The 10,227-nt window shown below is 55.5% G+C and overlaps 1 protein-coding gene across 1 annotated transcript in view; it reads right to left on the bottom strand.

Annotated features, from left to right (window-relative positions):
* Positions 1–4,327: 4,327 nt before the first annotated feature.
* ADCK5 (aarF domain containing kinase 5) overlaps positions 4,328–10,227 on the bottom strand; it is a 7,515-nt gene continuing 1,615 nt past the window's right edge. The window contains exons 2-3 of the mRNA XM_032760808.2: positions 5,905–6,008; positions 4,328–4,519 (exon numbers count right to left, since the gene is read on the bottom strand). Coding sequence (XP_032616699.1) covers positions 4,366–4,519; positions 5,905–6,008 — 258 coding nt within the window. The 3' untranslated portion in view covers positions 4,328–4,365. The remainder of the gene's footprint in view (positions 4,520–5,904; positions 6,009–10,227) is intronic.

Genomic DNA, 10,227 nt, shown 5'->3' with positions numbered 1-10,227 from the left:
GTGGAGGAGCAGTGAGAACAGACACATCATCTCAACTGCCTCCATACGGCTAATTACAAGGAAATGAAATGGGGAAACTGAAATCGTGTGCCCAGCAGGACAGAAGCAGTGTCACTCCTGTGAGATTCCTGCCAAAACGGATGACGAATAGGACCACAAGCAAACATCAGACAAACCCACGCCGAGAAAATAAGAAGCAGTGAAATATTTCTGTAAAAGATGAGATGGTAATTATTTTAGACACTATGGCCATGCATGAGCACATGGGCAACTATGCACCACGTGGTCACAGGCAATGCATGGGCATGGCTGTGTTCCAATAAAGCTTTATTTACAAATCAGACAGCTGCCACACTGGGCCCCTGCACTTGGCCCAAGGACCACAGTTGGCTGACTCTTGTTATACAATACTTACAAGCCTGTAATCTTCAAAGGTGTCCAATCATGTGCAATGAAGAATTAACTTTACCCAAAGAGAGGTCTGACCTTTGTCCCTTCTTAAGTCCCTGGAATGTCCTGAGTGATAAGGAGTGCCTCTGTTTTCCATGGTGGCCCTGAGGGTTTATGCTAAGGAGGGACTCAGGGCGAAGACCCACCACTCTGGGGCCTACGGGGATGGGAGGGGGAGGACCGGGGCTGGAAACTGAGTTCCCGGGATTTTCTGAGAAACTGGAGATTTTCAATCAATCCCGCCCAAGTATTAATACCCCAGCAGAAACTCCAGGCATGGCCCACGTGGTGGCTCATGCCTGTAATCCCAGCACTTTGGGAGTCCGAGGCGGGCAGATCACTTGAGGTCAGCAGTTCAAGACTAGACTGACCAACATGGTGAAACCCTGTTGCTACTGAAAATACAGAACTTAGCCGGGCATGATGGTGGGCACCTGTAATTCCAGCTACTCGGAGAGGCTGAGGCAGGAGAATCGCTTGAACCCGGGAGGTGGAGGTTGCAGTGAGCCGAGATCCCGCCACTGCACTCCAGCCTGGGCAGCAAGAGCGAAACTCTGTCTCAAAAAATAAAAAAAAATAAGTTAAATAAAAAATTAAAAAATTAAAAATAAAAAAAGTAAGTTAAATTTAGGTCAGGTATGGTAGCTCACACCTGTATCCCAGCCGTTTGGGAGGCTGAGGCAAATGGATCACCTGAACTCAGGAGTTCAAGACCAGCCTGGGCATCATGGCAAAACCCCATCTCTACTAAAAATATAAAAAGTTAGCCGGGCGTGGTGGCACACGCCTGTAGTCCCAGCTACTCGGGAAGCCAAGGCATGAGAATTGCTTGAATATGGAGGTTGCAGTGAGCCAAGATGAAGCCACTGCACTCCAACCTGGGCAACAGAGTGAGACTGTCTCCAAAAAACAAAAAAAAGGGGGGGTGGGGGGAAGCAAAACACATAGGTGATTTTTTTTTTTTTTTTTGAGACGGAGTCTCGCTCTGTCACCCAGGCTAGAGTGCTGTGGCGCGATCTTGGCCCACTGCAAGCTCCGCCTCCCGGGCTCACACCATTCTCCTGCCTCAGCCTCCCAAGTAGCTGGGACTACAGGCGACCGCCACCACGCCCAGATAATTTTTTGTATTTTTTAGTAGAGACGGGGTTTCACCGTGTTAGCCAGGATGGTTTTGATCTCCTGACCTCGTGATCCACCCACCTCGGCCTCCCAAAGTGCTGGGATTACAGGCATGAGCCACTGCGCCAGGCCACACATAGGTGATTTTATTTTTTATTTTTATTTTCTTGAGATGGGTCTGGATGTGTCTTCCAGGCTGGAGTGCAATGGCGCGATCTCGGTTCACTGCAACCTCTGCCTCCCAGGTTCAAGTGATTTCCCCTGCCTCAGCCTCTCAAAGTAGCTGGGATTACAGGCATGCACTACCACGCCCAGTTAATTTTTTTTTTTTTGTATTTTAGTAGAGACAGGGTTTCACCATGTAGGCCAGGATGGTCTCAATCTCCTGACCTCGTGATCTGCCTGCCTCAGCCTCCCAACGTGCTGGGATTATAGGCGTGAGCCACTGCACCTGGTGGCGATTTAAGTTTAGGGCCAGGTATGGTGGCTCACACCTGTAATCCCAGCACTTTGAGAGGCCGAGCTGAGCGGATCACCTGAGGTCAGGAGTTCGACACCAGCCTGTCCAACATGACAAACCCTGTCTCTACTAAAAATACAAAAACTAGCCGGGCGTGGTGGCGCACACCCATAATCCCAGCTACTTGGGAGAGAGGAGAATCCCTTAAACCAAGGGAGCAGAGGTTGCAGTGAGCTGAGATCGCACCACTGCACTCCACCCTGGGTGACAGAGCAAGACTCTGTCTCAAAAAAAAAAAGAAAAAAGAAAGAAAACGTAAGGAGTGGCAGATTAGAGACAGGGCTAGGAGGCGGAGAAACAGTCCCAAACCTTCCACCTTCCTGGGCAGCCCCTGACCATTTGGGTACCTGTGGCCTGTTCTGACCTCTGCTGCCTTTTCTTATGGTGCACTGGCCCCCGCCATGCTCCTCACCCACGCTCCTTCCTGGGCTCCTGCGTGGGTGCTGCTGTCACCCAGGATGTGTTCCCGGGCTACCCTGTGCCCTGCCAGGGAAGCGCCACAGGCCTGCTTGTCTATGCAACCGTGACAGCTTAGAGCCAAGGAGAACATGCAGACTGCTGGGAAAATTAACAACAGAGGTCCCTCCCTGCAACCCCAGCTCAGCCCGAGAGCAAGCTGTGAAAAGATGTTTTCCCAGAAAGTGAGCCCAGAACGCAGGCTCACCAAGCCGGTGGCTGAGGAGGTGGACAGCAGACACAGCCGCATGCCATGAAATAGAGGGTGAGACAAACCCAGGCCTGCCAAGCCGACACTTCAGAACCAGGCTGCAGGGGACAGTGGCTGGCAGCCCTGTGTGGCCCTTGCATGACCGCAGCAGAGGGTCACGAGACAAAGGCAGAGGACCCGAGGCTCTGTCCTCGCCACCCCAGGCTGCGAGACTGGATGGCCCTGCAGGACAGACAATGCCACCCAAAATCTGCAGGCAGGGACGGCAGAAACTCCAAGCAAAACCAGATGCCAGGGAGACCCACATGGGGAACAACTGTTTTGTCCTTTAGGCTGAAAATCCTCAGGTGCCCAGCTATCCACAAGCTTCCACTCACTGCTGGAGGAAATTTCTGTGAAACTTCTGGTGAAATCCCTGAAGGCACCAGAAGCCGAGGCACTTGCTGAGAAGCTGACCTAGGCCTGGCAGATGCTCAGAGGCAGAACAGGACCACACCCACCCTGCCTCCTTCCCGCCCTGACACTCCGTTCAAAGGGGCTTTGGGGGCCGGGCGCGGTGGTTCACGCCTGTCATCCCAGCACTTTGGGAGGCCGAGGCGGGCGGATCACAAGGTCAGGAGATCGAGACCATCCTGGCTAACACGGTGAAACCCCGTCTCTACTAAAAATACAAAATAAATAAATAAATAAGCCGGGCGTGGTGGCGGGCGCCTGTAGTCCGGGCTACTCAGGAGGCTGAGGCAGGAGAATGGCGTGAACCCAGGAGGTGGAGCTTGCAGTGAGCCAAGATTGCGCCACTGCACTCCAGCCTGGGCGACAGAGCGAGACTCTGTCTCAAAAAAAAAAGGGGGGGGGGTGCGCTTTGGGCTAACAGGTTTCTCTCAAAGCCAAGAGCTGGCTCCACCAGGCTCAGGCTAGGCAGGGCTTTGCGGCTACAGGAATTCCGGGATCTGACCAAAAGCAGGAATGCCCACGCAAGGGTTCCAACAGCAGGTGTCCTCGCCCTCCCCGAGCTCTGCACTGTAAGGTGAAGGAGGAAGGAAGGGCCCTGACAGCAACAACCCGATTTTACCTATCTCCAGGGTTAGGGACAGAGGCAGCCTCCTCTCCCAGGCCCAAACCTTGCAATGGGGCGAGAACAGAAGGAAGGCAGGGCAGCTGCTTCTCTGCCAGCCTGGAAGCCTGAGGGAGAAGGCACCGGCCCAGGGCTGGAGCCCCTCCCCGCTCAGGCCAAGGCTGATCTAGGGAAGGGCCTCTGGCGGCTGCATCCAATGTGGAGGACCCTCCTCTACACCACATCCTATAGGCCTGCCAGTGCTCACTGTCCCCTCAGCCAGCACCTTCCCATGTAGGAAAGGACGCCTGAAAAGCAGCTGTAAAATCCTCAGCAAGCTCTGCAGGCCTCCCAGCCCCACGCCCCTCGTCTGTGAGGGCATCTGGAGCAGGCACTCCTGCACTGCGCACCCCCCGCCCGCCACAACGCACCCCCCGCCCCCCTTGTCTGTGAGGGCATCTGGAGCAGGCACTCCTGCACGGCGCACCCCCCGCCCGCCACGCCGCATCCCCCGCCCGCCACACCACACCCCCTGCCCGCCACCGCTGGGCCCTCTTACCTGCCAAAGCGCCCCATGCCATCCACCACGAGCCGCATCCTCCTCTTCTCCCGCGCCTCTGCCGTGACATAGCGGGCTCCGAGGAGCAGGGGCACCCCCACTACTGCGGTGGAGAGCACCTTCCTCCACAGGGGTGTGGGGCTCGAGAACCTGAGGGGAGGCAATGCAGCCTGGAGGCGCCGCCCCCTCACATTCAGCTGGGCTCTGACCTCTGCCCCCCACCTCCCCCAGCACCACCTCTCACTCCTGTGTGCACAGCCATTCTGACGGTGTGGTCAGCAGGGAACACCACCGCATCAGTGTCCCCTTCCCTGAGCCCCTGCACCAAAGCCTGGCACCAGATGGCCGTAAGGGGCAGGTCTCATTCAGGTCTGTCCGGAGACCCAGCCAATGGGGTCATGGGACGTGGAAATGGCTCCTCAGGTAAAGGAAGCAACTCAATGGCGGGTCTGTGCTCCTCATGGACTGGGGCCGCCTACACTGTGGAGAATCACAACCACTGTCCACCTCGCAGGGTTCAACTGGATGGTCATCAGCACAGCAGAGACAGAGAAGATGCTGAGGTCGGCGTGTGCTGAGTCACATGACAGTACAGAGCAAGAAACGGAGCTTCCCCCATGCTGAACACAGTGGGATCCGCATACTCGCTGAATACAGCAGGAGCCCGATACTCGCTGAATACAGCAGGAGCCCGATACTCGCTGAATACAGCAGGAGCCCGATACTCGCTGAACACAGCAGAAGCCCGATACTTGCTGAATACAGCAGGAGCTCTACCTATGCTGAACACAGTAGGAGCTCCACATATGCTGAATACAGCAGAAAACCCATAATGCTGAGTGCGGCAGGCACTTAAGCACACATCTGTTTCTGCACCCGGCCCATAATGCTGAGTGCGGCAGGCGTCTGAGCACACATCTGTTTCTACACCCGGCTGCATCTGTCCCACGGACACAGATTCTCCTACTGCAGAGCCCTCGGGAGAAGGAGACCCCTGCCACGTTCGCCGAGCTAGTGGCGCTTGGGCAGCTCACCCTGCCTGCCCTGCCTGGCCACGTCTACCCTCCACGGCCTTCCTGCCTTGCCACCGTCCATCTGCCCACTGTGGTCCAGCCTTGCTGGCCTCAGGACCTCGTCTGGTCTTTCCTTCTGCTCAGAACCATCCCTCCACATCTCTTCTTGCTGCTCTTCCTCTTGTGTGACCCCCATCTACAGTTACCCCGCCCTCCTCCAGGCTCTGAATGACCCAGTTTGCTCTTCAGAGCAGGCGCTCCATGTGCACCCTTCCCGATTTGCTAGCTGTCTGCTCTAAATGCTGTGGTCAGGGTATGCTCACCCCTGGGCACGGTCCCATGGGTCAGGACCTGGGGGTCTCTGGTCCCAGTGCACCGCACTGAGGAGCAAACATATCCTGTCTTGGTTGGGGGTACAGGAGAAGGTCCAGCCTTGGGCCCTCAACTGCCACCTCTGCATGCACACAGACGCCATCCATGCCTGCCTGGGTGAGAGGCGTGTGCCCGTGGAGGACTCGTTACCTTGGAGGAAGGACCCTGATGTTTCTCCTGAAGAACGCAGCAGGGGACGGCCAGGGCTTCTGCCTGCTGTGCAGCAGAGCAGAGTGGAAATGGCAAAGCTGCAACTGCAAAGAGAGGAAATTGTGTGGGGTCGAACGAGGCCAGGACACGTCCCTGCCCTCAACCACTACCAGCACTTCCATGCGCTGGAGTCTGAGGCAGCCTAACCCTAACCTAATGCATGAGTCCGTTCTCACACTGCTCCAAAGAACAACCCAGGCCGGGCACGGGGGCTCACGCCTGTAATCCCAGCACTTTAGGAGGCCGAGGCAGGTGGATCATCTGAGGCCAGGAGTTTGAGACCAGCCTGATCAACATGGTGAAACCTCGTCTCTACTAAAAATACAAAATTAGTTGGGCATGGTGGTGCATGTGTGTAATCCCAGCTACCCGGGAGGCTGAGGCAGGAGAATTGCTTGAACCCGGGAGGCAGAGGTTGCAGTGAGCTGAAATCACGCCACTACACTCCAGCCTAGGCGACAGAGCAAAACTCCATCTCAAAAAAAAAAAAAAAAGAACTACCCAAGCAAGACTGGGTAATTTATGAAGAAAAGAGGTTTGTTTGTTTTTCTGAGATGGAGTCTCGCTCTGTCGCCCAGGCTGGAGTGCAATGGCACGATCTCAGCTCACTACAATCTCAGCCTCCCAAGTTCAAGTGATTCTCTTGCCCCAGCCTCCCGAGTAGCTGGGACTACAAGCATGTGCCACCACATCCAGCTAATTTTTGTATTTTAGTAGAGACGGGGTTTCACCATGTTGGCCAGGCTGGTCTAGAACTCCTGACCTCAAGTGATCTGCCCTCCTCAGCCTCCCAAAGTGCTGGGATTACAGGTGTGAGCCACCGCGCCTGGCCTGGGTTTAACTGACTCACAGTTCCAGGAAGCATCACTGAGAGGCCTCAGGAAACTTACAGTCACGGCAGAGGGCAAATGGGAAGCAAGCACAGTATGGGCGAAGCAGTGGGGGGGCGGAGAGAGAGAGAGGGCGAGCAAGAGCGCAAAGGGGAAAGTGCCACACACTTTTAAACCATCAGATCTGAGAACTCACTCACTATCACGACAGCAGCAAGGGGGAATCTGCCCCCATGACCAGATCACCTCCCACTAGGCCCCTCCTCCAACACTGGGAATCGCGACTCAGATGAGCTTTGGGTGGGGACACAAAGCCAAACCACATCACCAAGTCAGTCAGCAAAGACTGTCAGCACCACTGGGCTCATGCCAGGAAGCCAGGTTCCCATGTTTGATTCCGGAACGGCAACACTATCCTACCTCCTGGGAGGAAGGCTGAGAGTCAAAGTGTCAGAGGAGAGAAGGCTAAACGCAGCTTAACCAGGGCTGATGCCTCGGATGTTGACAGGTCATCAAACACACCCCATCTCTGAATGTCCCCTCAGTCTCTGCAGGAAGAGATGGCGTCACCATCTGGCTCATCTGGGATGGGACCCACCCCGTCCCTGCCCCTGCACTCTCTTGGCAGCACCCTGACCTGTCATTTACTATTTCCTGCTGCTGAGCCCACTGACCAGTGGCCAGAGGAAAGCAATCCTCATCTCAGAAGGAAGTGGCAACAGTGCCCGGCCACGGAATCAGACAGCAGACGCCAACCTTGAAGGTGGACGCCCGGATGGGAGGGGTGGCCTGTGTAGGTCACTGTCCTGAAAGCAAATGAAGAAACTTACAACTTACTGAGACCCCACAGACAGGGACCCTGTACAGCTTCTACTTGGAGGAGAAGAGGACATGCTGCAGCTAGCAGGACACATGTAAAGACGCCCCGAGGCCGGGCGCGGTGGCTCACGCTTGTAATCCCAGCACTTTGGGAGGCCGAGGCGGGCGGATCATGAGGTCAGGAGATCGAAACCACGGTGAAACCCCGTCTCTACTAAAAATACAAAAAATTAGCCGGGCGTGGTGGCGGGCGCCTGTAGTCCCAGCTACTTGGGAGGCTGAGGCCGGAGAATGGCGTGAACCCGGCAGGCGGAGCTTGCAGTGAGCCGAGATCGCGCCACTGCACTCCAGCCTGGGCGACAGAGCGAGACTCCGTTGCAAAAAATAAATAAATACATACATACATAAATAAAGAAGCCCCACCACAAGACTCTTGACACATCGCGTTACTTTATTTTTGTGATTATGAAAACACCACATAGAACTTACAGTATAATTAAAAAAAAAAAGAAAGAAAGAAAGAAAACACCACAGCTCTCACCAGAAACCTTGGTCTCCCAATCACACTTGACCTATGATGAGGTCTTACAACTCCCTCCACCCCAAATTCCCCAACTGAGAGCTCTTCTAACAAGTCACGGTTTGGGGCGAAAGGACTGTGCATAGCCAGTCATGCCCCGTGGCACGGACGCTAACATGGTCCTCAACACTGGACCTAGTAAGGAACTGACTTGCCAGCTGGTTTCTGGCCAGAGCTCAGAGCCCTGCAGAAAATTTTGAGGACTCCAAACAACACGAAAGCCAAAGGGAAAAGTCCATGACCTCTTGTCCCTAGAGAGCGGGTTGACAGAAACCTCTGCTTGGCGAGGTCACATGCAGCAAGTGCTGATTCAAAAGGAAAACCCGAGGCAGCTGGGCAGCGACTCTTAGGCAGACCATCCACCTGCTGCCTACCCAGCCTGCACCTCCTGACCCTAGCCACCTCTTGTGCCAGCGCGTGCACGGCCAGAGGCCCCGAGATCAGGCAGTCATGCCCACGGACTGTGGAGAGACTCTGAACAGCAGCTCGTAAGTGGCTGCAAGGGAGCTACCCCCAGGTGGCTATCCCAACCACCGCCCACCTCATCCGTTACCAGCAACGCAAGCTGCTTGTGTTTCAACGGGCTCCACCAAGCAGGTGAGGCCAGGAAAGTCATGGCCGGCTGATCGCTGTCTCCAACAACAGTTTTCTGCCCTTTCCTCAGGAACCAGCACTGCAGAAGGGGCTCCAACTGCGTCTGTCACTCCCATTCTCATCCAGGACAGAGATCCCTCCAGTAGACCCCAGGCCACCATCACCCTACCCTGGTCCACCAGCAGTCTCGCTCATGCCCACGCCCGGCTCCACCTTGTTCACCGTGGTCCTGTCCTGCCACTGTCCTCATCACACACCAGCGTGACTGTTAACTTACGGAATCTGTCTTCCCACTAGACTGTGAGCAGGGCCACCTCTCAACCATCTCTGAACAAGCAGGCACTCAATGAATGGCTGCCGAATGAGACCAACAGCTGTGAAGCACAGGACTGAACAGAACCCCACATGGCCCTGCCAAGCAACAGGCACTGATAACCCACAGTGCCTGCCAGGGCCCATGAGGCTGTGCAAGAGCCTGGCTCCTTCGAATGTGGGGCGCCCAGCACACCCAGACTATCCTCTCTGAAATTCCCATCACACAGGAGAGGTCCCCAAGGCCCAAAGAGGTTATGGGTTGGCGGGCGAGCCTGCAGCCACACCTCCCAGAAAGACTTCCCAGAGCCCAATCCAGGGCAATTCTCACGTTACACACAGCCCCAACCTCACCCAGAACACGACCTCTAAACTGCCAGAAGATAAGCCGTCTTTTAGACGGTGGGTCCCCAGGGCCTTCCCCAACACACCTGAGACGGCCCTGATGACACTGAACCCTGCAGCTCCCCTGACTTCCAAAGCCTTCCAGTTTGGACAAGACGAAACAGGTGCCCTCTGCCCCAACCTCTCATGCTTTCTTATGGTGTGTGCAGTCTCTCTGTACAAACAGAAACACCCCCCTTTCCAGAGTAACTCTAGACCACAGCTGACTACCTTGAAAGCAGCAAGTGTTCTGCGTGGTAACACTCACACAGGTGTCATGAAGTTCACAACCAAAGGGCGTGCTTTGGCCACAGAACCACACACATGTCCGATTGTGTCTGGTTTTCCAGTGCCTGCAGATGAGGAGGATGCGGCTCCCACAGACAGGCCCGGCCACAGCAGCGAGAAGCAACTGCCGAGTCTCAGAATGATGCCAGAGGCCGGGCGCGGTGGCTCACGCCTGTAATCCCAGCACTTTGGGAGGCCGAGGCAGGCGGATCACGAGGTCAGGAGATCGAGACCATCCTGGCTAACACGGTGAAACCCCGTCTCTACTAAAAATACAAAAAATTAGCCGGGTGAGGTGGCAGGCGCCTGTAGTCCCAGCTACAAGGGAGGCTGAGGCAGGAGAATGGCGTGAACCCGGGGGGTGGAGCCTGCAGTGAGCCGAGATCGCGCCACTGCACTCCAGCCTGGGTGAAAGAGCGAGACTCCGTCTCAAAAAAAAAAAAAAAAAAAAAAAAA

Source organism: Hylobates moloch, unplaced genomic scaffold (assembly GCF_009828535.3).
Source record: "Hylobates moloch isolate HMO894 unplaced genomic scaffold, HMol_V3 SCAFFOLD_9, whole genome shotgun sequence".
In the NCBI taxonomy this organism is placed as follows: domain Eukaryota; kingdom Metazoa; phylum Chordata; class Mammalia; order Primates; family Hylobatidae; genus Hylobates; species Hylobates moloch.
Note: the sequence above shows the minus strand (reverse complement) of the source record. Positions and strands in the feature narration are given on the sequence as shown.